This window comes from Rhineura floridana, chromosome 8, assembly GCF_030035675.1.
Source record: "Rhineura floridana isolate rRhiFlo1 chromosome 8, rRhiFlo1.hap2, whole genome shotgun sequence".
Lineage (NCBI taxonomy): Eukaryota > Metazoa > Chordata > Lepidosauria > Squamata > Rhineuridae > Rhineura > Rhineura floridana.
In genome coordinates, this window is record NC_084487.1 from 15,907,986 (window position 1) to 15,935,954 (window position 27,969).

The 27,969-nt window shown below is 43.8% G+C and overlaps 1 protein-coding gene across 16 annotated transcripts in view; it reads right to left on the reverse strand.

Moving 5' to 3' along the window:
• Positions 1-27,969, reverse strand: part of C2CD5 (C2 calcium dependent domain containing 5) — a 154,460-nt gene that overhangs the window by 80,650 nt on the left and 45,841 nt on the right. For 8 of the 16 annotated variants that reach the window (XM_061638389.1, XM_061638388.1, XM_061638394.1 and 5 more), the window contains one exon: positions 16,800-16,865. The exons of the other annotated variants lie outside the window; for them this stretch is intronic. In XM_061638389.1, the coding sequence (XP_061494373.1) occupies positions 16,800-16,865 (66 nt within the window). The remainder of the gene's footprint in view (positions 1-16,799; positions 16,866-27,969) is intronic. 16 annotated transcript variants of the gene reach the window in all.

Below are 27,969 nucleotides of genomic sequence, written 5' to 3' on the forward strand. Positions count from 1 at the left end.
ATGTTTCACAGGCATACAGTAAGGTCGGTAGTACAATGGTTTTGTAAATAAGCATTTTGGTCTCCCTGCAAATATCCCAATCCTTGAACACTCTATGCTTCATTCGGGAGAATGCAGCACTCCCAGACCTCAGACTATGCTGAATTTCAGCATCGATATCAGCTTTTACAGAGACATGGCTGCCAAGATAGGGGAAGGGATCAACGTTCTCCAGCGTCACACCATTAAGCTGGATTGATGGTGCTACAGAGGGACTAGTTCACACCTGTTGATGAAGCACTTTGGTTTTTTAATATTAAGTGAGAGCCCAAACTTTCCATATGCTTCTGCAAAGAATTTAGGATAGTTTGAAGATCTTTCTCTGAATGTGCGTAGGCTACATTAGCATAGGCCAGTGGTTCTCAAACGGTGTGCCCAGGCACACTGGTGCACCCTAAGAGGTCGCTAGGTGTGCCTCAAATATTATGAAAGTATATTTTGAAAATGAGAAGAAACCCATTTGTATAGGGTAAGTAATTGTTTTCTATAGTTTGTTATTTTTATTCATAGTTTAAAATATATTAATATTTTTTAAATTTTGTACACGAAGTGCGCCAGAAAGTTTGTTTTACAGTGCGCCACGAACCAAAAAAGTTTGAGAACCACTGGCATAGGCATATTGAAGTTCTACAACAGAGGACATTACCTTACTCTTTGCTTTCAGCCTACTGAGATTAAAAAGCTTTCCATCTGTTTGATATGTGATTTCCACACCGGTAGGAAGTTTCCCCTCAATAAGGGGTAGAATCATAGCAATGAAGATAGCAAATAAGGTCACAGCAATAACACATCCCTGTTTTACGCCTGATCCGACTCTGAATGGATAGCTCTGAAAGTCATAGTTATCCAAAATTGTTGCTGTCATGAAGGAGTCGCAAAATATTCACAAATTTATCATGGCATCCAGTTTTCAGAAGGATGGTCCAGTGGTTGGATTCACAGTATCAAAGGCCTTAGTCAGATCAATAAACGCCTTATATAAAGGTCAACTCTGTTCCTGTCATTTTTCTTGAAGCTGTCGTGCAGTGAAGATCATGTCCACCTGGAAGGGCGGAAACCATTTTGAGATTCGGGGAGGACATCCTCCGAGATCAGTAGGAGGTGATTTGCGAGGATCCTTGTAAGGATTTTACCTGCAGTAGCAAGAAGAGAGATACCTCGATAGTTCCCACAATCTGTTCTATCACTCTTCTTAAAAAGGGTGATAATTATGGCATCCTTAAAGTCCTCCAGGATCCCCTCCCTCACCCAGATTTTTTCGATGAGCTTATGAAATTGTTGTGTAAGTTCAGGCCCACCTTCTTTAAAGACTTCAGCAGGAATCCCATCAGGTCCACTAGCTTTGTTGTTCTTCATTTGACTGATGGCTTTACTGACTTCATCCAAATTAGGGGATAATGCAAGCTCGTCTCTAGTTTGTCATTGTGGAATTTGCAAGAAGACCTCACCAGCCACGACAGAGTTACAATTAAGGAGGTCGTGGTAATGCTCTTTCCAGCAAAGTGCAATAGACTCTTTATCCTTAAGAAGTTTGCTACCATCCACTGAACGTAAGGGATTTGTACCATAATTTGTCGGTCCATAGATGGCCTTTGTGGCATTAAAAAAGCCCCGTGCATCATGAGCATCTGCAAAGTGCTGGATTTCTTCAGCTTTCTTTATGCACCAGATGTTCCTAAGTTCTCTAGTTCTTCTTTGGACCTCAGCCTTTCTACTGGCATAGATTTTTTTCTTAGCAGCACAGTTAATGTCTTCCTGCCATATCTGGAAGGCTTTTCTTTTCTTGTTGATATGTTCAATCTTGCTATCATTCTCATCAAACCAATCCTGATGTTTCTTCGTTTGGCATCCAATAGTTCACATGCGGCAATAATGGATGTCTTCAGTTTAATCAAGTGTTCCTCAACATTTTCAGGGAGTTCTGTTGGTAGATGTTTCTTGAGAGTTGTCTGAAAGCAGGCTTGGTTAATAGGATCTTCGAAGGGTATGGATGTTCATTTTATGCCTTGGGTTTCTTCCTTGCAGCCTATGTTGAGGAACAATATTAATGGCTATAGTGGATCGAATTAATCGGTGATCTGTCCAGCAGTCATCAGCACTCGTCATGGCCCTAGTGAGGAGTACATCACAACCATCTTTGGCACAGACAATTACGTAATCCAGGAGATGCCAATGTTTTGACCGAGGGTGCTTCCATGATGTTTTAAATTTATTTTTCTGGCGAAAGAGTGTGTTTATAATAACAAGATTATGCTCTGCACATTTAGTCAGAAGTAGAATTCCATTCAGGTTGCTATCGCCAACTCCTTCTTTCCCAATGGTTTCTGGCCAGAAATCCAAATCACACCCAACTCTTGCATTGCAATCGCCCAAGAGGATAATTTTATCCTCCTTAGGTATCACTGATAAGATGGTGTCCAGCTGGGTATAAATTTTTTCCTTGATATCTTCATCAGCATCTAATGTTGGTGCATAAGCACTTAGAATAGTTGCCTGCTGGTTTTTGGCAAGTTTTAACCAGACAGCTGAGAGTCGTTCATTAATGCCAATAGGAACTTCTGACAAAAGCTTCACAAGATTACTGTTAATAGCAAAGCCTACTCCATGTATTCGTCATTCTTGCTCAGGCAGTCCTTTCCAGAAAAAGGTATAACCTCCTTTTTCTTCCTTCAATTGTCGTCCTGCTCTTTGAGTTTCTTGGAGTGCTGCTATGTCAATATTAAAATGTCTCAACTCCCTAGCGATGATGGCAGTCCTGAGTTCTGGATGTTCACTAATTGGACTGTCCAGCAATGTCCCTATATTCCATGTTCCAAAGTTCAATAGTCTTTTGCAACCGCTAAGTGGTGATCCCACTGGACGCAGTAATCCAGTCAGGGAGAGAGATGAGGCTGACTATGTTTAGGGCACCTTTTCTAGCCCCCTCCCCATACAGGGTGAGCAGAGTGGATCCTGAATAGGATTGCTGTTGTGGATACAGCTGCCAAACTACGCAACTGCCTCGGTCCTTGAGCCAGGATGACTGAGTCTGTATCTATCGCCCATGTGCCGGTCCATGACTAAGGGCTTCTGGATTTCACAGTCCTGCCCTTGTCGTCATGGGACTTTGGGTTTGGTCGGAAGACGCCTGTGTGTGAATTTGTTTTACGTGTGGAGATTGGCGCACAATGATCAACACACAATCTTGACAGAAAAAGGCTTTGATCCAATGGCTTAGTTACCACGACAATTGGAAGTCTCTTATCTGCTGCAGCCTTCATCCGCCTTCACAGCCGTTATAACATACACATTGTTATCCTCCACCTATTCTGCTGTTGAGGACATTCTTGGATCACTCTTTATCTGGTTCCTCTCCCTTGACCTTACCACCATGGGTGACCCTGCTGGGAGTACATGACTCCCAACGCCATCGCTCATAGGGTTCATTGGAACACACAAGCCCACTCACCACTACAAGGTGACGACCCAGTGAGGGACTCACCCAGGCTTGCTATGTCAGAAGCATTCCGAACTCTCAGACGTGGGCCCTGGTGAATACCTCTCAATTTTTTTTCTCTGCTTGGAAATTAAGATAAAAATCTTAGCTAAATGAGGGTGTTCCCAGGTACAGCTGAAGTGATAGGATCATTCCTTCTCACCTGCTTAGGGAGCCTGGGTTGTTGTTGTTATGTGCCTCCAAGTCAATTATGACTTATGGCGACCCTATGAATTAGTGTCCTCCGATATCATCTGTTATAAACCACCCTGTTCAGATCTTGTAAAGTTCAGGTCTCTGGCTTTCTTTATGGAGTCAATCCATCTCTTATTTGGTTTTCCTTTTTCTACTCCCTTCTGCTTTTCCCAGCATTATTGTCTTTTCTAGTGAATCACGTCTTCTCATGATGTGTCTAAAGTAGGATAACCTCAGTTTCATCATTTTAGCTTCTAATGATAGTTCTGATTTAATTTGTTCTAACGCCCAATTATTTGTCTTTTTCACTGCACATGGTATCTGCAAAGCTCTCCTCCAACACCACATTTCAAATGAGTTAATTTTTTCCTTATCCTTGTTTTTCACTGTCCAACTTGTTGACTTTAGTGTTCAGTGATACATCCTTGCATTTGAGGACCTTTTCTAGTTCTCATAGCTGCCCTCCCCAGTCCTTCTGATTTCTTGACTCTTGTCTCCATTTTGGTTAATGATTGTGCCAAGGTATTTATAATCCTTGACAAGATCAATGTCCTCATTCTCAACTTTAAAGTTACATAAATCTTCTGTTGTCATTACTTTAGTCTTCTTGACGTTCAGCTGTAGTCCTGCTCTTGTGCTTTCCTCTAACTTTCATCAGCATTTCAAATCATTACTGGTTTCTGCTAGTAGTATGGTATCATCTGCATATTTATTGATATTTCTCCCTCCAATTTTCACACCTCCTTCATCTTGGTCCTATCCCGGTTTCCGTATGATGTTCTGCATATTGATTAAACAAAAAGGGTGACAAAATACACCCTGTCTTACCCTTCCCGAATGGGAACCAATCGGATTCTCCATATTCTGTCCTTAAGTAGACTCTTGTCTATAAAGTATAGGTTGCGCATCAGGACAATCAGATGTGGTAGCACCCCCATTTCTTTTAAAGCATTCCATAGTTTTTCATGATCTACATAATCAAAGGCTTTGCTGTAATCTATAAAGCATAAGGTGATTTCCTTCTGAAATTCCTTGATCCATTCCATTATCCAATTATTTTTGCGATATGATCTCTGGTACCTCTTCCTTACCATGCAAGTAAAGTAATGCTGAAGATTCTACAACAAAGGCTCTTACCTTATATGGAGCGAGAAATGCCAGACGTCCAAGCTGGATTTAGAAAGGAAAGAGGCAATAGAACCAATAGAGTTGTTACAAGTTACTGAGACTGAAGCCTGGGTAGGCAACATTTAATCTAGCCTACTCGCTTCTGGCAAAAAGGGTTTAAGTGTGCTCAGGCCTGGCCAGTCAACAGAAGGCCATTGTAGGAAAAAGGGAACCTAGTGTAGTGGAGATGTTAGATGGGAGCACTCAAGAGTAAAGATGAAGGCTGTATTTCTAAACACACTTACTAAGGGACTATGCCCCATAGAACTCAACAAGTCTTACTTCTGAGTAGATATGGTTAGGATTGTGCTGTTGGTATGGCTTGACTAGGGATCCTCTGCAAAGATATCCATATCGAAGCATGGTTGGCAACCCCCTCCTATTTACTTATTTATTTAAATATTTAATTTGTATCCCCCCCTTCCTCCCAGCAGGAGCCCAGGGCAGCAAACAAAGCACTAAAACACTTTAAAACATTGTAAGAACAGATCTTAAAATACATTAACAAAACATCATTAAAAACATTTTTTTAAAAACAACTTTATAAAAGGGTTAAAAACATATTAAACAATTCTGACACAGATGCAGACTGGGATAAGTCTCAACTTAAAAGGCTGGTTGAAAGAGGAATGCCCCTAGAATGCCCCACCCACCTTTTAATGTGGCTGCTCCAAACATCTTTACAGACTTGACCCTTCACTGCAGAGAGAGGTTTGAGAAATGAGTAAAAATTAAGAAGATTCTCTACCCTTTTCTGCCTACCCAGTGGGCTGCTACAAACTCACTTTGACAGCCAATCCAATTCCAGTGAGTAATGATTGACAGAGAGAAAACACGCACGGGTTAGTTTACATTCACAGGCAGTAACTTGGGAACAGCAGCAATTGAAGCCGCACTTCCCAGAATGTGACTTCTCTTTTACCTCTATTGGGCAAGAAACAAAACATCATGCAAACAACAAGATGCATCATCAGTGGTTTTAAGGGGGTTGAGCTGAGTGCATGGAAACACTGTTGCTACTTCAATGGATGTAAGGGAGTGAAGTTAAAGGTAAATGAAATGCAAAAAGAGAAAGAAAAACAAGACAGTGATGATTTCCTCAATGCAATACTATACCAACCACATAGATTCCTATGAGTAAGGCAGAAAACTCAGCATCTCACAATCAGTCAGGATTCCTAAACAAAACTAAAAAAATCCTGGCAGCCAGTCAGCCAAGGTCACAGAAATCCCAATGCAGCACAACCTGACCCAGGGGCTGTAGCTGGTGTAGAATGCTGTGGCATGATTGCTGGCATGATGAGACCCTGTCAGCACATAATACCTTGCTCTGAAATCTGTACTGGTTGCCGATTTGGTACCAGGTCAACTTCGAGGTGTGGTTTCCATGTTATGGGTGCCACATAGTACTTGCTCTGCTCTTATAAGAAACTGATCCTTTAATGTGGCAACACCAATACTTTGGAACCCCTTGCCTACTGACATTAGGCAGGCACCTTCATTGTACTCTTTTCGGCACTGCTGAAAACATTTTTGTTTAGGCAAGCCTACCCAGGCATGTAGAAGCTATTATGCTTTTTATCTGTTTTTAACTCATTGCTGGTTTTATTATCTTGAATGTTTTAAAATACCTGTCTTCAACTGTTTTTGCCAATAATGTCATTGTTTTAATTCATTCTGCAAACCGCTTTGAGGTGGTTTACGATAAAGCACTACATAAAAGTTGTAAATAAAATGCATAAATAAATTTCAGAGTCACTGTGGCCCTTAGGTCTCTGTCCTCTTTTAGAAACAAAGGAATCTGCCTTATATCAGGCCATCTGGTACCATCTAGCTCAGTACTGATGACATGGACTAGCATTGGCTCTCCAGGATTCCAGGCAACAGTCTTTTCCAGAGATTGGATTTTGGACCTTTGTATGCAAAGCATGTGCCCTCTTACTGAGCTACAGCCTTTCCCCTGTTCAAAAAGTATCTTTTAAAATTGTTCTTTTCAATTCACTAATGAATACATAGCATACCTAGGGCAGATCCACACTATTCATTTAAAGCAAATTCAACACACATTTGAAGCACATGAATCCCACCACAAAATCATGGGAACTGTAAACTGTGAGAGGGAAACTATACTTCCCGGGGTTTGGGGGAAGTCATGTGCTTTAAATGTGAATTGGATCTGCTTTAAATGTATTTTGTGGATCTACGTAATAAACGTTTCCTGCATGTAAATAATATTAATTAGTTTTTTTTAAAAATGGAAATCAGCTATAACATTTGCTGGGTGACCATGGGCTACTCACCATCTTTCAGCCTAACCTGCACAACAGAGGGAGACCATGACCACCCCAAGGAAGAAGGGCACACTTAAAACGTAGAGGAAATAATAATGTACAACCATAGCGTGAAATCAGATACTTATCGGGACATAGTATGAAGAAATATTTATATAAGCATGACTGTCAAAGTTGTTTATTACTTACACAAACTGTAAAGATATTTATCGTACAATCCTATGCGTGTTTACTCAGAAGCAAGTCCCAATGTATTCAATGGGGCTTACTCAAACAGGGGAGTGTGCACAGTACTGCAACCTCAAGTGTTAAAGAACTTCCCTCACCCAACCCAAAATTTTTATTTTTTTATTTGATTTATATCCCGCCCTTCCTCCAGGCAGGAGCCCAGGGTGGCAAGCAAAAGCACTAAAAACTTTAAAACATCATAAAAACAAAGTTTAAAACACATTAAAACAAAAACATCTTTTAAAAAGTTTCTTAAAAAAGCTTTCAAAACGTCTTCTAAGATTAAAAACATTTTAAAAAAGAAGGTTTAACAACATATTAAAAAGCAATTCCAACACAGGCACAGATTGGGATAGGTCTCAATTTAAAAGGCTTGTTGAAAGAAGGTCTTCAATAGATTCTGAAAACATAACCGAGATGGTGCCTGTCTAATATTTAAAGGGAGGGAATTTCACAGGGCAGGTGCCGCCACACTAAAGGTCCGTTTCCTATGTTGTGCAGAACAGACCTCCAGATAAGATGGTATGTGCAGCCTCACCTCCAGAACGCAGTGATCGACTGGGTATATAAGGGATAAGAGTCTTTCAGGTATCCTGGTCCCGAGCTGTATAGGGCTTTGTACAGCAAAACTAGAACCTTGAACTTGGCCTGGTAGCAAATGGGCAGCCAGTGCAATTATTTAGCAGCTGGGTGGCATGTTGACCATACCCTGCCCCAGTGAGCAGGCTCGCCACTGCATTTTGCACCAGCTGTAACTTCCAGACCAATCTCAAGGGCATCCCCACATAATCCATCCTGGAGGATACCAGTGCATGGACAACAGTGGTCAGGCTATCCCAGTCCAGAAACGGCCGCAGCTGTCTTACCAGCCAAAGCTGGTAAAAGGCATTCCGAGCCACTGAGGTCACCTGGGCCTCTAGCAACAAAGATGGATCCAGGAGCACCCCGAGATTATGAACCTGCTCTTTTAGAGGGAGTACAACCCCATCCAAAAGAGGCAACTGACCAGTTATCCAACTCGGGAACCACCAACCCACAGCGCCTCCATCTTGCTAGGATTCAGACTCAGTTTATTGGCCCTCATCCAGCCCACCACTGAGTCCAGGCAGCAGTCCAGGGCTCAAAATTCAGAATCATGCCATGTCAAGCTGTTTCGCAACTGTTTTAATACTTGTTTTACGGTTATTGGATTTTAAAGGGATTTACTTCTTGTTGTGAGCTGCCTTGGTTTCCAATCTTACCTGTTAGGGTTGTTGGAAATATTCTATATACACACATACACTGGAGATGTAAAAATGCATACATCCCATATAATAGTTTATTGTCAAAACCAGTTGGTCACTGAAGAACATTTAAAAAAAATAAAAATAAAATCAGTATTAGTTTCCTACAAAATAAAACCAGTGACGCCTAGGTAAGCCCTGCCTAATTGCTTTAAAAATAGGATTGGAGGGGAAGAGAAAGATTTGCAACACAATCCTTTGCTATGTTCACTCAAAAGTCTCTTTGATTTACAGCACAATCCTGACCATGTCTACTCAAAAGTAAGTCCTATTGAATTCAATGGGGGTTACTCTTGGTATGTGGGATTAGCATTGCAGCTTTACTCCCAGAAAAGTGAGTATAGGATTAAAGTTTCATATTGGGAAGTTTTTCAAAACAGGCTAGACAGAAACTAGAAAATCAGACAACTGAATTAGACAAACTGCCCTCTTCAACAGCCCAGAAAAATTTTAACTTCTTTGAAATTTCTATTTGAAGGATAAAATGTATAATATGCTATTTTTGCAAGTAATTTAAAAAAATTCTGCATGTACGCTTTTATTATAATCATAACTGAAATTGTTTACAGTAAACAATCGCTGACGAAGATCCTGCTGTGATTTTTTGTTCTACATCTCCTGACCTGCACAGAGAGAGAAAGGGACTTTTGCTACGGCTGAAAGCTATAAACTTACTCAATTTATGAGATTTTCCAACTAGCAGGAAAAGATAACAGTTTTCTGGACTTGTAATGGGTTCTAACTATTGCCTGGACGTCAACAAATCCCTTGTCAATCACAACCCTGACTTCACTTATTGGCTACAAACCTGAAAGGGCGGGGTTAGCGCAGCCAGCTACAAGCTCATTTAATGGAAGTTGGGGGGGCTGCTGACATTTTGGTGTTTATCTCTTGAACTAGACCACATAGCAACTTCATTGTTTTAAAAAAAGAAGCTGAGTCTGGATATTGGGGTGACTCACCTGGAGACCCGGAGAGGACCCCCAAAATCCAGTTTCTCGGCAAAAACCAGAGACCAGGCAACCCTACTCACCAAACTCACTGTGGACTCACTGTATTAAATAAACTATACATTTAACAGAAACATGCCAGCCATCCTGAACCACTGTAACTGCCAACCTCAAGTAACCTCACAATTCTCCCAGGCATTTTAGCATGTGTTTTTAAATTGTTTTTTATATTGTTTTAAATTTTAAAATTGTGTTTTAAATTGTTTTGAAAATATGTTTTTAAGTTGTGTATTTGTTTTAATGTTTTTGATTGTTGTAAACTGCCCAGAGAGCTTCGGCTATGGGGCGGTATACAAGTGCAATAAATAAATAAACAAATAAATAAATTAGCTGTCATAAAGCATCTCTCATTAGCTTCACATCAATAAGACTGACAAATCACCAAACTACCTGCAAGACTACATCCCAAATGAGTATCAATTTGTGTAGTTGTTGAGGACCGGTTCCGTTAGCTAGCTCCTCTGAAGTGTTCTCCCCCTAATGTTTGTAGGCTGACACATATCTTTCCTTCTCCCTGACCGCCTCTGACACACTCCCTAGTTTAAAACGGTCATTTAAGTTTGTGGATAAGTGGGCAAAGGAAGGGATCCATGGGGTGAAGGAAGGAATCCAAGGGGCTGCCATTAATGTTGTTGAAGGCAGAGGGAGATATGAAGTAGGGAGACAGCCATGCTATCACGGGAGGGTAGAGTGTAACCGACTGCTGATAACCCCCAAGCTGTCTTCCCGCTCAAACAACCTGGATGGCCTCGGTGACAGTGCCCCTGGGTTAAAACTGCTGCTGGTGAATGCCAGGTCGGTGAATGGAAAATCGATGCTCATTCAGGATTTGGTCCTCGATGAGCATGCTGACCTGGCCTGTATTACGGAAACCTGGCTGGATGAACCTGGGGGGTTTAATCTCTCCCAGCTTTGTCCACCTGGTTTTTCAGTACAACCGCAGCCGAGACCTGGGGGACGGGGAGGTGGGGTCGCAGTGGTCTATCGTGATACTATCCCCCTGACCAGGTGCCCTCTCCCACAGTTCTCAGGGTTCGAGTGTGTGTACTTGAAGTTAGGTGGCCAGGACAGAATAGGGATTCTGTTGGTGTACAGTCCACCCCGCCGCTCCACAGTCTCCCTACCTGAGCTAGCAGGGGTAGTCTCGGGGTTGGTGTTGGAGTCCCCTCGGCTTGTGGTATTGGGTGACTTCAACATCCATGCTGAGACTGCTCTGTTGGGAATGGCTCAGGACTTCATGGCCTCCATGACAACCATGGGTCTGTCCCAAGTAGTATCTGGCCCCACTCATGTTGCTGGTCACACCCTCGACCTTGTTTTCTGTGTTGGTCGGGATGACAGTGATCTTGGTGTGGAAGAACTTGCAGTGGTTCCGTTGTCATGGACAGATCACTACCTGGTCGGGTTTAAACTCACTGGGACTCAGAGCCTCTGCAGGGGTGAGGGACCGATTAGAATGGTCTGTCCCAAGAGGCTGATGGATCCGGATGGTTTCCTGATGGCTCTTGGAGATTTTCCTGTCACCTTGGCAGGCGATCCTGTTGAAGCCCTGGTTGATCTCTGGAATAGAGATATCACCAGGACGGGGGACACGATTGCTCCCGAGCATCCCCTCTTTCAGAGTGGAGCCAAACTGGCTCCATGGTTTTCCAAGGAGCTGGTGGTGATGAAGCGTGTCAGACAGGGACTAGAGCGACATTGGCGGAAGACTCGGAGTGAAGCTGATCAATCTCAGGCTAGAGCCTATTTGAAGGCCTACTCCGAGGCAGTACGGGCTAAGAAGAAATCTTTCTTCTCAGCCTCCATTGCGTCTGCTGGGAGCCATCCAGCGGAACTGTTTCGAGTGGTTAGGGGGCTTTTAAGTTCCAGCCCCCGTGGGGGTAATTCTGACCACTCAGCAGACCGCTGTCAAGAATTTGCATGGCACTTTGCGGACAAAGTCGCTCAGATTCACTGTGACTTGAACGCTAAAATTGATACAGTCTCTGAGGATGTAACTTCGGTGCCTGTTTGTCCAATTAAAATGGATTCTTTTCAACTTGTTCTATCCGAGGATGTGGACAAGATCCTTGGAGCGACACGTGCCACCACGTGTGTACTGGACCCTTGCCCTTCCTGGCTCATTAGAAGTACCAGAAGGGGACTGGTCGATTGGGTCAGGGGAGTAGTTAATGCGTCTCTACAACAAGGCAGAATTCCATCATGCTTAAAGGAGGCAGATATAAGACCACTGCTGAAAAAGCCCTCCCTGGATCCCTCTTTACTAGGTAACTACCGGCCAGTCTCCAATATTCCATTTTTAAGCAAGATAATAGAGCGTGTGGTGGTCGCCCAACTCCAGAGATTCCTGGATAATACGGATTATCTGGATCCATTTCAATCTGGTTTCAGGCATGGCTATGGGACAGAGACGGCTTTGGTCGCCTTGGTGGATGACCTACGCAGAGAACTGGACAGGGGGAGTGTATCTCTGCTGGACCTCTCAGCGGCTTTCGATACCATCGATCATGGTATCCTTCTGGGCCGCCTTGCCGATATGGGACTTGGGGGCACTGTGTTACAGTGGCTCCAATCCTTCCTGGAGGACCAAACCCAGAAGGTGGTACTGGGGGACTCTTGCTCGACCCCTTGGCCATTGACCTATGGGGTCACTCAGGGTTCCGTTTTGTCCCCCATGTTATTCAACATCTACATGAAACCGCTGGGAGAGGTTGTCCGGGGTTTTGGGGTTCGGTGTCATCAGTATGCTGATGACACTCAACTCTATTTCTCTTTTCCACCTGAAGCCAAGGAAGCCATACAGGCCCTAAACCAGTGTCTGGCATCAGTGATGGACTGGATGAGGGCAAACAAGTTGAGATTAAATCCTGACAAAACAGAGGTACTCCTGGTCAGTCAGAGGGCAGATCAGGGAATAAGGATTCAACCGGTGCTGGATGGGGTCGCACTCCCCCTGAAGTCTCAGGTTCGCAGTTTGGGTGTACTCCTGGACTCAGCTTTGAATTTGGAGGCCCAGATTGCTGCTGTATCCAGGAGCGCATTTGCCCAATTAAAACTGGTGCACCAGCTGCGCCTGTTCCTGGAGCTACCTGATCTGATTAGGGTGATGCATGCCTTGGTTACATCCCGCTTAGACTACTGTAACGCGCTCTACGAGGGGCTGCCTTTGAAGACTGTTTGGAAACTTAAATTGGTACAAAGAGCTGCAGCCAGAGTGCTAACCAGGGCTGGTTACAGGGACCATACAACTCCCCTGTTACAACAGCTCCACTGGCTGCCAATTTGTTTCCGGTCACAATTCAAAGTGCTGGTTTTGACCTACAAAGCCCTATACGGCTCAGGTCCAGACTATTTGACAGATCGTATCTCCCTACATGAACCTGTCCGGGATTTGAGATCTTCAGGTGAGGCCCTTCTTGTGTTCCCCACACCTTCGCAAGCACATATGACGCGGACATGAGATAGGGCCTTTCGGTGGCCGCCCCTAGGCTGTGGAACTCCCTTCCGAGTGAGGTGCGATCAGCTCCCTCCTTGCCGTCTTTCCGGCGACAAGTAAAGACTGTTTTATTTCAACGGGCATTTGGGATAGAGAACAACCAGGATTAAGTGTCATAGGTTTGGTGATTACATTATATGATTTTATTATTTTAAATTGTCCGCTGTTTTTAACCTATACTTTATGGTTTTATTTTTTCTCATAGTTTAATTATTTTTTAATAATATACTCTGTATGTTTTAATGGTGTTGTTTTTAGTTGTAAGCCGCTCTGAGTCCTATTGGAAAAAGGGCGGGGTAGAAATAAAGTTGTTTATTATTATTATTATTATTATTATTATTATTATGTGTATGGGGCGGGGTTACTAATGAAAATGAGAGTTACAGTAACTTAAGGGAAAGTTAAATTGTAGTTGCATGATGCAAAGCCTTTGAACAATTTTAACTGCAATATATGTCTGACATTTTAAAGTTTGATATAAGGGCAATGTAAGTAAGAAATAGAACTGTTCCTCAAATGTTTACATACTTGTTACAAAAAAATACAGAGGCAGAAACAAGAGACAGAAGTGAAAGATAAAACCACAGTGAAAAACACCCTGTGGTGTCTAATAGATTGGAAAGAAATTGTTCAAGGACCGTTAATGTTTACACCAAGTTATTTCTGTAATGCTGCCAAGGTCAATTAGACCTTGGGCTATCTACCATCTAAACTACACTTTTAAGTAAGCTTTCTAAGTTTCCTTTCAAAACTCAACTACCTCACTCCAGTTCCTTTCCAGTGGTCTCCTGTGGGGCTTTCTAAGAGTTTAAAGCAGTTTACAGAGCGCATATAGGATAAATATTGAGAATGAACTGAAAACAATGAATTGGTTTCTTTTCAAACATTCTTTGCTGGCTTACTAATTTGACCAATACAATAAAGAATATTAGAATTATAGATTTATTAACTACTAAATCAGTATTATTGGGACAGCCAATTGACATGATTCTGAAGTCTAGCTCAATAGAAGTGGAGAAGCCCAGATCAAGGAATTTATGCCATCAGCCATGGCCAGATTATAATGAAACAACTGCATCAGGACCCATACCTGCAAAGCACCAACTTTGAGCTTTCATTTAGAAAAAAACAGTAAGCCTCTAATCCTCCAAGAACAAACATCATAAAGCAAAATGTGCAGGCAATCTTCTAAGCGATTTCTGGGAAATGAGACAACCTGGCTGCTCCTGCTTTCAATGTTCTTAACCAATGAGTGAAGTCAGAGCTGTGATCTATGAGTTTTTTAGACATCAAAGATCCTAACGAGCTACTATTTTCCTCTCAGCTTTAGGACACATTTTCTTTCTTGTTTCTATCTCAGTTCTATCCTTAGAATCTCCGTACCTTGCCCTTCTTTTCCTCCCAGAAACCAGGATTGCAATTTCCCATTATAGGTGTGTCTGAGATCAGGTACTCCTTAGAAGTTACTTTCTGCAAATACTACACAATAATTGTGAGTGGATGTTAAAGAACACACACACCCATGCAAAAAAGTGGCAAATGCAAAACCTGAAAACTTTGCAAAGACGCTTAGGCATGTTTCCTGCTGGGTTGGAACTAAAGCCCAGGCATTCATTAAGAATTTATTATATAGTTAGCTTACAGTACAACAGTGTAAGTGTCTACTCAGAAGTAAGTCTCTTTAATAGGCTTACTCCCAGGTAAGTGGGCATAGGATGGCAGCCTTGGCTTTTTTGTGAACAAGGAACAGAAAGGTTCAGCCCACTAAGTTTAAAGTTATTTTATAAAAGAGGGGGATAAAATCAAATAATAATTTTAACACAATTAAATTATTAATAAAATAAAAAATTATACTAATCTATGACATTTTAAAATCATGTTAACTTAATAGTTTTGCCATTGGGCCAGAACACTGGAAAGTGGGAGAATTTATTTTTTAATTGATCAATTAGGAAAAATACAGCCTGTATTATTTTCCTTACTGTTTTACCTGTAAAAATAAAATAGTAAAAAGAAGGTCAAAGCAGAAGTGAGCCAAAACAATTATGAATTAAGTGAGCTTAAAATGTGAAACTGCATATACTCATAGTATTTTCTTTTTGTTTATCAAGTCTGGCAAAATGTTTTTTGTTTGTGTTTTGCTGAGAGGTGTGGAAAGTATGTATGCTCAGAATATATTTTTTTTGTAGTCCACAAAAGTTTTTGCAATAATAGGGTTAGTTTTTATTAGTCTTTTAAGACACCAGAAGACGTATTTTGTGGTACCTTATTTCTGTTGCAGAGACCACAAATGGCATGAGAGAATTCTCTTGTATGTTTTACAGCTTTTATTCTTGGGTTTTATTTTAAACTGAAAGCAGTTGCAGAAAGATAGATTATAAATGCAGCAAGTAAAAAGTGTATTTAACAGATAGTCTAATCTCATTTTTCTACAACAAAACAAATCTGTAAGACAGTTTTAAGACACTTTATAAAAATAAAAATATAAGCAAGCCAAAGAATTCAGTTTGGCAATTGACTTTGTAATGAAAAGAACATATTACTTCATCTAAAAGTACTAATCAGGATCTGGAAATAAATTCACTGATTCATCCATACTCCTACCATATTGGCAATATGGTATGGATTACTTGGTTTGATTTTGGTATATATATGTGTGTCTGTATGTTTTGGGCCTTATTCCTGGAGGGTGGACTTAACGGCCCTTATGATTTCTCCAATACCAGTAGTTTATTAAAACATTGTATTCCTCTCTGTGTGTGCAACCATACAAAATGGGGAGGGCAGCATGTATGTGCTTTCAAAATTACTGTGTTGTGGAACTAAAGGTTTTGTGACTTTCCTTCTTAATGGGAACTATTAACTTCCATGCTCAACTGGATTATTCAGGTATAGACAAGTAAAAGCATTTCTGCATCGTTCAAGCATTTGAACATACCATTTCCTTACTTAAGGGGCCCTCAGTTATCTGCTCCCTCCATTATACATCATTATATATTTTTATAAAATGTGGTAACTGCAGCATACACGGGGCTTTCCATTATGTCAAAATAATTTGGCAGTCATCATATTTCCACTTTATTCTTCAGTTGCCCAGTCAGCTCATTTAAAAATAAATTGATCCACATTAAAACCATAAAATAAATTTTAAACTCTCACCAAAACCCCCAAACAGCAGCAAAAACCAACCACATTCTCCCCAAGTCCTCAAATGCCTGGTGGAACAAAAAGATCTTACCTTGCTTTTAAGATCTCTCGGGTAAGGGCATTCTATAATAGAGAAGGCACACAGAAGAGGCCCTCCTCCTTGAAGAGGAAAAGCTAACATCCAGAAGTAGTAGAACATGAAGCAGGACCTCAACAGATTTATCTGGATGCATAGGGTTGGCAGAGGGGGACTCTCAAGGAACTTAACAGCATTTAATTAAATTTAAATTTAATTTAATTTGAGGAATTAATGTTCTGAAAATAATTCTTTTGCAAGTTTTCAAGATCAAAAATAATTACAATTTGAAACATTAACTTGGTAACGAGTTGTGGTTATTTCTAAAAAGACTTCACTGAGCTGCCATAATTTCTGTCAGCATATGTAGTACTGAATGACTAATAAAATACCTGAATTGAAACTATTCCAGTCTAGCAGTTTGTATGATCTTGTGTTACCCATAATTCCGACAAAGGCTGAGTTCAAAACAGCAAATTAGTAGATCAGTGATAGCAGAAGAATAAAGAAAACAACACACTACCAACAAGAACACAACTGATTAATACCACTCCACAGGAACTGGAAAGACACAGACTGCAAAGTTAATATGAGTGAAAACAGAAAAAAAAGGATGGAAGGAGCATGCTGTATTAATCTAGCTATATTCATCAAATTACCAATACCATGCTTCAAAGGTTCTTTTCTATATTTCCCTACTTATTCACCTGGCAGTTTATGCATTTCTCTTTCATAATGAACTATTTTACAGTTAATACTATTTGAGCTGAAATGATATCATAACATTTAAAATAAAAACAGAAGGTAGCACAAGAGTCTCATAACTACTGTGTCACTTCAGTTCTGTGCGAGAAAATGCATTTTTGATTAGCCAATATTAACATTTTACTAGCATAAGCATCTCGCATTTATCCCCCGTTTTTCTCCTGCTTTCTTATCGAGCATTCCTAGAAATGTGAAGGCCCAGGAAAAAAACGGAAAAATTCAGGAAAAACTGGGGTTTTTTTCATTTTTTTCCAAAGCCTTTTTTGTGTGTTTTTCCAAAAAATTGGAAAAATTGAAAAAAAATGATTATGGAATGTTTTATTTTAGCATGATGAATAAAATGTTTCATTGAATCTTGGTCCCCCCTTTTTCCTCAGTTCTTTTTATAGGAATGGATGCTTTATGTCTGCTTGACACTATGGAGGAGTAGCAGAGACATAAAATAATCTTCTTTGTTATTAATGTTGATGGTTTCTTCTTTTTTAAATTGTTTTTGCCTGCTCCTCATAAACTGGCAAAATGAAAGAGGTTCCTCACAGTTCAGGTGTTCTTTATAGTTCAGGATCTTGTAGATCCATTTGTTACAAAAAAAAGTAAAAATTTTAAAAAGTAAATTCAATTTGTAATAATTGTTTGAATAAAATGTACTTTTAATATACCATATGTAATCATTTTATGCCAAACCAACTTGTACATAATTACATTTGATGTTCCTGAAGCAACAAAGTGATTTTCAATCTGTAAAAAGTGCTAATATTGCATTTTTCAATTTTCCCAAAACTTTTGTTTTTTTCCTGAAAAAAGGGGGGAAACCGGTTTTTTCTAGGGTTTCCAAATTTCCAGAAATTTTACATCTCTAAGCATTCCTCAGTTTTTTTTAAAAAAAATGGGGACTACAGGAAATTAAATTGGAAAGTGTTCTAGTGGAATTGTCATCTCTCTTTTTTATGCTACACAGAGATTTTCTCAAGTGATGTAGGGTTCATTAACGTATTAAGGCATGAAAAGAGTGTTTCAATGGTTATAACAGTACTGCAGCTTTTGTGGCTGAAGTGTAAAACATTTAAAACTTCAGAACATAAGAAAAGGGTGGATAGCACTGACTACATGTTGGAAGGGTGAAGTGTCTTGTCTGTGCTGGAGGAAGTCTCTATAAGCACAACATGAAGCATAAAGTTCATAATCTCTCAACAGGGCCAGAATCATGCACACAACCTAGGTTGCTAGATGGAGAAGACTGTCCCCTTGACAGCTGTCTCTTGCATGTGGACTGGGTATGAGTCACACACATACATGAAAAAACTGTTACGGTGATTGAACAGGGGTGCCTCTTTGCTGCTTAGAGGCAAAAGGGAGACCTTGTCTTATCTGGCAAACATCCATTCTGGACAGGAACAGAAGAACATTTTTGGAAGTGGAAGTCCTCTTCCTCAGTAAGTTGGAGATAGAAAATGGTCTTACCAAAAGGAAGGGGGAGGGCAATCCTCAGTATAAAACACCAAAGGTTTAAAAACAGAATTTCATCAAGGGGGAAAAAAAGGGAGCATCTATATACCTATATCTAGTTGGAAATGGAATGGGTGAGATGAAATTTCTCAAACTGGAGATTTGCCAAGAAAACAAAAACCCTCTTTTTGGACAGGAACAAAGGGTCCTTCAGAAGACTAAGACAATCAACCATATTGGTTGCTGTGGTTTACACAAAGAATCTAAAGGCATCCACAATAGCATTTGTTCCAAAGTTGAAGCCAAGGACAGCTAAATGAGATCATCAAGAAACAGGTTATCATAAGTGATGCTGGCTGACTGGTTATCCCGGAGAAACACTTTCTCAAAGTCAGTACCTTAATAGCAGATGCCAAGACATGAAACTTCTGGAGGTAGCTTTTACCCTTCTGAGATTTACATTGCTAGGAAATGCATCAGAAATCAACATAAACTGTTACAGAAGATGACAAGGCAACCACAAAAGCATCCGCTTTAGGGCCTAATAAACAATCATAGATGTCCTGAGGAAGGGCACACAAGTGACATCTCAACTTGTTAGTGGGGTTTGCTCCTAATGGAGTCCTCCATTCAGACCCAAACCTGGATAAAGGAAGCTGGACATGAATCTCAAGGGAATGATAGGGTAGAATTAGGAAAGACTGGACCATTGGTCTCACCTGAAGGGTGATTTTCATAGGAGGAATGCCATCAAGCGGGTAATAGCTCCACCTATCGTCCGAAGGCAAGAATGTTTTCGAAGTCAAGACTAGGAATGTCAAGCCCCTCCCACTCTCCAGTTCATTCGCAGCGAGTCCAAAGAGAGGTATCTAAAAATGCAGGAAAAAGAGGCCAACGGGCCTACCAGCAAAGACATAACACAATAGCAATAATCATAATAGTATGACTCTAACATAGCTATATAAAATTAATAGCAGTCTTGACTTCACTAAAATTTCTAACATAATAGCGTAACTTCACTAAAATTCAAACGTAGTATATCTAATTATCCTCCAACTGGGAGGGTCGTGATGGCAGTCCTCCTATGAAAATCACCCTTCAGGTGAGACCAATGGTCCATTTTCCATAGGAGGAATGCCATCAAGCGGGATGTACCAAAGCAGCCCATAACAGGGAGGGACCATCCACATCCTAATCATCATTAAGAACCTGTTGCAACACTCGTCTGCCAAAAGAGGCATCGGCAGAGGCATAACGGCCTATTTTATAATGCCTTATAAACGAGTGTGGGGTAGACCAAACAGCAGCTCTGCAAATATCAGCAACAGGAGCGTTGGTAGCAAAAGCAGCCGTAGTGGCCGCTGACCTAGTGGAATGAGCTGTTATGCTAGCTGGAACTGGAAGCTTAAGGGACTCATAAGCTAAGGTAATACAAGCACGCAACCAGCGGGATAAGGTGGAATTAATAAATTAGCTACTTTATGCCCCATAGAACGTGGATGAAAGGATACAAAGACTCAGTTCGTCGTATCTCCTGGGTCCCAGACAGGTAGGTCTTGAGAGCCCTCCGAACATCCAATGAATGCCAAGCCTTCTCTAGAGGATGGGTAGGATTCGGGCAAAATGAAGGAAGAACAATGTCCTGATTGCAATGGAAAACTGAATTGACCTTGGGACGGAAGGCAGGATCAGTTTTCAGCACAACAGAGTCCTTGTGAAAGACACAGAGATGGCGGGCAGAAGACAATGCGCCCAGTTCCGAAACTCATCTCGCAGAAGTGATCGCGATCAGAAACAGGACCTTGAATGACAACAGATGTAAAGGCACAGTCCTGAGGGGCTCAAACCAAGGACGTTGTATTGCAGCACCTGTTGTATTGTGGCCCGGGACGGATCGAGGTGCTGGGACTGACACCACCTGGAGAATGCCACCCAAGTATGTTGATAGATACGGGTGGTGGATGGTCTTCTCGAGGCCAAGATAATGTCAATAACAGCGTCAGACAGGCCACCGACCTCAAATGTCCCCATTCAAAAGCCACGCTGTTAGGTTGAGCCACTTGGGATCCTGATGGCAAACTGGACCCTGGGATAGGAGGTCTGTCCTGACTGGAAGCGTCCAAGGTTCCGTCACCAGCATTGCAAGGAGATCTGAGAACCACGGTCGCCGGGGCCAATATGGTGCTGTGCCCTCTCGCGCCGCGCCTTCCTCAAAGTCCTGGCTAACAGTGGAATGGGAGGGAAGGCGTACAAAAGGCCATCAGGCCACGGTATTGATAGAGCGTCCTCCGCTTCTGCTGTCATATCCAGGTATCGTGCGAAGTACCTGGGTAGCTGGCAATTGTGACTGGAGGCAAACAGGTCGACTGAGAAGACGCCGAATCGACGCTGGAGAAGATGGAAAACGGTCGGATGAAGTTTCCATTCTCCTGGAACGACTGGTTGTCTGCTGAGCCAGTCCGCTGTCACATTCCAAATTCCTCTGAGATGTTCTGCTTTCACGGACTGTAGATTGTGTTCTGCCCAGTCGAAGATAAGGTAAGCTAGGTCCTGCAAAGAACGGGACCTCGTTCCCCCTTGGCTGTTTAAATGTGATTTCGCACACGTGTTGTTGGTTCGAATGAGAACATGATCCAAGGGGAACAGCGACTGAAAATGGAGCAGAGCAAAGTGGACAGCCTTTAGCTCCAGTCAATTGATGGTCTGAGTCTGCTCCGCTGCGGACCAAACCCCCTGAACGAACTGAGAGTTGCAGTGGGCTCCCCAGCCTAGGAGACTGGCATCTGTGGTGATGACAGTCCTGCGGGGTTCTCTGAACGGAGTGCCCTGGGTGAGGTGATGAACCCTTGTCCACCAGCAGAAAGACAGACGTAGTACTGGGCTCAGGGAGATCTCTCGATGATTTGAGTTGGCGATGTCCTGCTGAAAAGGCAACAAAGCCCATTGAAGATGGCGAGTATGTGCTCGAGCCCATGGCACAATATGGATGGTGGAAACCAACATTCCAAGAGCTCTGGCTAGGAGCATGACATCTGCGGTCGCTTGGCGCATCAGAGATCTTGCGATGTCTGTAATAGCAGATATGTGGTCCAGAGACAGGGACACCATCGCCTGCTGGGTGTCTAACATCACCCCTAGATGTTATAGGCGTTGGGTTGGTTGTAGATGGCTTTTGTCGAAATTGACCAACCAGCCGTAGGTCTGTAAAACATGGAGCATGAGCTTTAGATGTTGATGAGCCAGCTCCCTCGAACTCGCCCGTATTAAAAGATCGTCCAAATAGGGATAGATGTGCACCCCCTGCAGCTGGAGGTAGGCCACTAGTATGAGTAGCACCTTAGTAAACACTCTCGGGGCAGACGAGAGAGCGAACGGCATTGCTCGATATTGAAAATGTTGGGTGCCAAAGGCAAACCACAGAAATTTTCTGTGGGCTATGCAAATAGGCACATGGAGATATGCTTCCTTAAGGTCGATAGAGGCCAGGAAGTCTCCTTCTAGCAGGCTTTCTGTGATGGAGTGAAGGGATTCCATTTTGAACCTGCAGTACTTTATGAAACGGTTAATAAACTTGAGGTCCAATACCGCCCTCCATGACAGATCTCGTTTAGGCACAGCAAATAGGAAGGAGTACACCCCTTCCGACCTCTCTGTTGTAGGGACTGGCTCTATTGCCACTGTGTCCAAGAGGTGATGTATGGCTGTCTGCATGATGCAGTGCCTGGATGGTGCCTTGGAACAAGGAGAGGGATGAAATCTGTCTGGAGGGGTTGTCCAAAACTCTAGTGTATAGCCATAACAAAAAAGATCTCTGATCCAGGCAACCTGAGTCAGACGCAGCCAATGGTCTCCAAACCGCAGGAGTCTACCTCCAACCGGTATAGCATCAGTACTGTTTGTGCTGGCGAGACCCTCCCCTGTATGAGGAAATTGAGGAGTCTCTGCGCCCCTGGTACTGACCTCTGCCTGTGAAACGCCTGTTCCAGCCTCCCTTGGAGGGGCGAAAATCAAAAGTCCGGAAACCGCGGCCTCGTCCCCCGGGCCGCATTCCTCGAAAGGGCTGGGTCGGGCTGTATGAAGAGAAACGCCTGAAAGGCCTGTGATCAAAGTTCTTGACAGTGGCCAAGACAGGCTTACGGGCATCCTTGGGGTCAACAAGAACTGCCTTTAGGGCTTCCTTGCCGAAGAGTAAAGAACCGGAATAAGGTGCCCTTGATAAATTAACTCTGGCTGTAGAGTCAGCTTGCCAGTGACGAAGCCAGAGGGTCCTTCGAGCGACTACCTGAGCTGCCATAGCTCGTGCTCCCAGTTGATTTGCGTCCAAGGTGGCATCAGCTACAAACGCCGCTGTCTTGCACAATTTTATCAGTGACCTCCTCAGAGATACAGGATCGGGGTTGGTATCGTCCAAGAGGTCATCCAACCACATCATCGCTGCCCTGGAAAATATGGATGCAGACTATCGCATAGAAAAGGCGGTGGCCTCATGATTCTTGCGTAAAGCAAAGTCCAGCCTCCGCTCAGTGGCATCCTTTAGGTTGGAATCTCCTTCCCTCGGCAACAGGGATCGAGAAACTAGGCTGGCGATCGGCTCGTCAATGCCAGGAACAATCAGTCTGCTGGCAAAGTCCAGAGCCAGACAATAAAGTCTGTCCACAAGGGCGTTAAAACGGCGAGTTTGCAATGGATGAGACCATTCGTCCTTGGCCAGTTTAGCAATGGGGTCTGGCACAGGAAGGTAGTGCTCGGTCGGTGCGGGTGATTTCAAAACCCTGGCCCCTTTGATAGCGGGAGCGGGAGCTGCCGGTTGTGTATCTTGTAGACCAAGGGTATTCAAGACTCTGCATGCAAGAGGCTGATAATCTGAGGCATCAAACAGGCGATAAGAATTATCCTCCTCATGTTCCGAATGATCACTCCATTCATCTCCATCAGCTTGTACAGCAAAGGGTGCCTCCTCCCCACATGAAACGTCATCAATGCATCTGCCTCTGGCAATGTCAAAGGGATTTGAGGAGCAAGATGGATTAGCCTCATTACATACATAGTGGTCCATACTGTGCTGAGGTATGGTGGCGACTTGTGGCAGTGACTGTGATTCAGTAAAAAACAACAGCATGCCCTGTAGTTGGGATAGGAACTCATGAGACAGCTGCAGCCCCGGTAAAGCAGATGGTTGCGCTTGTAGAGGCGACCCAGTGGGCTGTGACGATGGATAAGCCCTGGGCGGTAAAATGGGAGGAGGCTGGCTGGTAGTTGGCTGCTCAGGAAATCCAACCAAGTCCTCCTCCTCAGAGGAAGCAGTAGGGGAGTGAAATAGATTCGTTAACTGTTCCTGGGCTGTGCCATGGGAAGCCGGAACAGAGACATAGCGTGGGCGCTTAGTTATGCTGTGGCTGGAAAGATGTTTATTTTTGGCAACCGCTTTGGTGTGTTTATGCTTGGTCGCCTTGGATAGTTTCGGTTTGGCTGTCTTAGTCGTCGCCGGCTGTTCCGCCATCTTATATTTTCTATGGGTAACAGTACACGGCCACAGATGGGGCAGAATGCACAGACCCGGACAGGCTCAGTACACGGCACACGAATGGGGCAGAATGCACTGGCAGATGGCTAAGTACACGGCCACGGATGGGGCAGAATGTACTATGTTAACAGCGTTGGTACACGGCCACGGGTGGGGCAGAATGTACAGTAGTCAGTCTTGTATAGTATCAACAGCCTTGGTACACAGCCACTGATGGGGCAGAATGTACAGTTCAAACGGCCTTGTATAGTATCAACAGTGTTGGTACACTACTACAGATGGGGCAGAATGTACAGTTCAAACAGCTTGTATGGTATCAACAGGCTTGGTACACAGCCACTGATGGAGAATGCGCAGTTTAAACAGCCTTATATAGTGTCAACAGCCTTGGTACACGGCCACGGATGGGGCAGAATGTACAGTCCCAACAGCGTTGTATTATATCAACAGCCTCAGTATAGTGAAATCAGCCTTGATGAGACAGCCACAGATGTATTAGTTCAGATAGTTGCAGCAGTAGCAGACTGAGATCGCGCTGTGGGAACAGACTAGAAGCCTTTGTTTTCGCTATCTACAGCCCAAGAAGGCTAGACCCCCCTTAGTACTGAACAACTTAACAGAAAGAGCGGGAAAGGTGGACAACAAAATGGCGCCCGCAACGAAAGGGCGGGCAAAATTCAATCCAAAATGGCGGAGTATGAGGGAGCAATGGCGAACACTGATCACCAGCGGCTGAAAAGGACCGCTAGGAGAATAAGTGCTAGAGAGTGGTCGGGGAAAGCATCCTGCAGCCACGGGGCTGAGAGACGCGAACGCGGCTTTGAAAGCCAGAAAGGTAAAGCGGCAAAATCGCAGAGTAGATTGACAGGGACAGAAATAATAAAACGCAGCTGCAGACTCCAGATACCGTTGAGGCGGGGTATTTAAGGCCATGGTACGAGTCGAGGAAGGCAGGGCAGCCCGACCAAAATAGCCGCTAAGGGAGAGGAAGGAGAGCCGCAGCCGCAGGCTCTGGGGAAAAGCCACCGCGAAAGCAGTTGGCGAGTTGCAAAAAGCGAGAGCGGGCGGACAGAGAGCTGCAGCGGCAGGCTCCTGGATAAATCTACGTCCGCCGGCGAAGGGAGGAAGAGCCGCAGCCGCGGACTCCTAGAATCGCCGTTTAGCTAGGGAAGGAACGAAGCCGCAAACTCCTGGGGTGAGCTTGCAAAGCTGACAGAGGACGGGAGAACCGCAGCCGCGGTCTCCTGAAATTGGCGTGTGGCTAGGCAGGGAGCTGCAGCCGCAAGCTCCCTAAAAAGGCTGCGTCTGCCGCCTTGGGAAGGGAGAATCACAACCGCGGTCTCCCAGGAAAAATCAGGGACTGAGGGTAAAAATAGACAGAAAAGACAAACAAATACAGTCAGTCCCACAGACTAAAAGGCAAAAAGACAGGGGAAAAAGAATAACGTGGGAAACACACACAAAGACTCCACACCCTGTCACACAATAGACAAAGAACTTATCTAGACGCTAGCTTTATCTAACTTGCACGGACGAAGGCAAGAATGAACTGGAGAGTGGGAGGGGCTTGACGCCCCTAGTCCTGACTTCGAAAACATTCTTACCTTCGGACGATAGGTGGAGCTATTACCCGCTTGATGGCATTCCTCCTATGGAAAATGGTTATTTCCAGAGGCTGGGAAGTAAAAAGAGCCTGGGTGTCCACTACTGTAATTGAAAATCTTCTCAAAGTACTCCAGGGGAAATTATCTTGTTTATGTTCAGCAATATTGAAATTTGAGAGATCTCTCCTTTTAGTCTTAACTGGAGCTGTCCCACTACCAGAGTCCCACACATCCTTATTAGGGATGAAGGTTTTGGAGTTGCCCTCATTATATGGACAGGACCCGTGGAACAGTTAAGAGTAGGAAAAGGTCCACATGAAGAACATCCATCCAATGACTATCCAATCTTGTCCAGAACTGTCACGGGACCCATGGAGAATGGTCCCTTGGACCCACCTGAAGGGTGATTTTCACAGGTATGCCAGCCATCAGATTGGGTACTACTGCCATCTAGCGTCCGAAGGCAAGAATGCACTAGAGTCAAACCTGGGGCTCGAGCCCCTCCCACTCCAGTCTTCATGATGGCGAGTCCGAAGTGGTAAATCTGAAAGGAATCAAAGGGCAAAAGCCCTAGCAGCAAGGAAAATACACATAGCAAATAACATAGAGCTTGCAACATAAGAAGGTTTGACTAAAGGCCTATAGGCTGAACTATATACAAAACACTGAATGAATTTCCCCAGAAATCCCCCACAAGGGAGGGACGTGATGGCAGGCGTACCTGTGAAAATCACCCTTCAGGTGGGTCCAAGGGACCATTTTCCACAGGTAGCCTGCCATCAGATTGGGATATACCAAAGTAGCCCCCCAATGGGGAGGGATTCCTAGGAAGTTACAAATCAGGAATGACATGTTGAAGGACATGTCTCCCAAAAGAGGCGTCAGCTGAAGCATAGCGATCAATTTTATAATGCTTAACAAAGGAGTTAGGGGTAGCCCATACCGCCGCCCTGCATATGTCTGGAAGAGGAGCATTAGTTAGGAAAGCCGCCGTAGTGGCAGCAGACCTGGTCGAATGGGCCGTGATGTTAGACGGCACTGGCAAATTAAGTGACTGATATGCAATAGAAATAGAAGCCCGAAGCCAACATGACAAAGCGGATTTGGACACCTTTTTTCCCAAAGTTCTCGGATGAAAGGATACAAATAATGCGTCTGTCTGCCGGATGTCCTGGGTACGAGAAAGGTAAACTTTGAGTGCTCTCCTAACATCCAGCGAATGCCAGGCCTTTTCGAGGGAATGGACAGGCTTCGGACAAAAGGATGGAAGCACAATGTCCTGGCTACTGTGGAAAACCGAGTTGACCTTAGGGCAGAAAGACGGATCCAGCCTCAGGACTAGAGTCCTTATGGAAAACGCAGAGATGACAGGCCGAAGATAAGGCCTGTAACTCCGAGATCCGCCTAGCGGAAGTGATAGCCACGAGGAAAAGGACTTTGAAAGATAACAGTCTGAGAGGCACTGCTGCAAGAGGCTCAAATGGAGGTCGCTGTAATGCCTGCAAAACCTTGGAGAGGTCCCAGGATGGAAAGTGATGACGTACAGCTGGAGAGAGTTGGGTAGCTCCTCTTAAGAAGCGTTTGATGAGCGGATGAGCGCCAAGGGGTGCGGCCGATGAAGAAACAGACAGAACTGACGAGATGGTGGAGGGCTGTCTACGCAGAGTGTTCGGTCTGAGTCCCAATGTCATGCCTCTGTATAGGAACTGTAGAACGTGCTGTACAGTGGTTTGGGTTGCCGAAAAACCTTTAGATGTGCACCAGGTGGAAAAGGCACGCCAGGTACTCTGATAGATTCGAGTAGTTGACGGTCGCCGTGACGCTAAAATAGTGTTTATGACCCCTTGAGAAAGACCAGCAGTATTCAACTGTGTCCGCTCAAAAGACAGGCTGTCAGGCTGTCCGGATGCCAAACTGGTCCTTGGGAGAGAAGATCCGGCCTGGTTGGAATGGTCCAGGGATCTGCCATTGACATCGAGAGGAGGTCCGAGAACCAGGGTCTGCGAGGCCAGTAAGGTGCTATGAGTAAAATCCGTGTCCGTTCGAGTCGGAGTTTTGTTAATGTCTTGCCTAGGAGGGATATAGGCGGGAAGGCATACAGGAGTCCCTCTGGCCATGGTGTTGTGAGAGCATCCACTGCTTCCGCCGTAGGCTCTAGGTACTTTGAGAGTTAACGAGGCAGTTGGCAGCTGCAGCTGGAAGCAAAGAGGTCCAGCGAGAGGG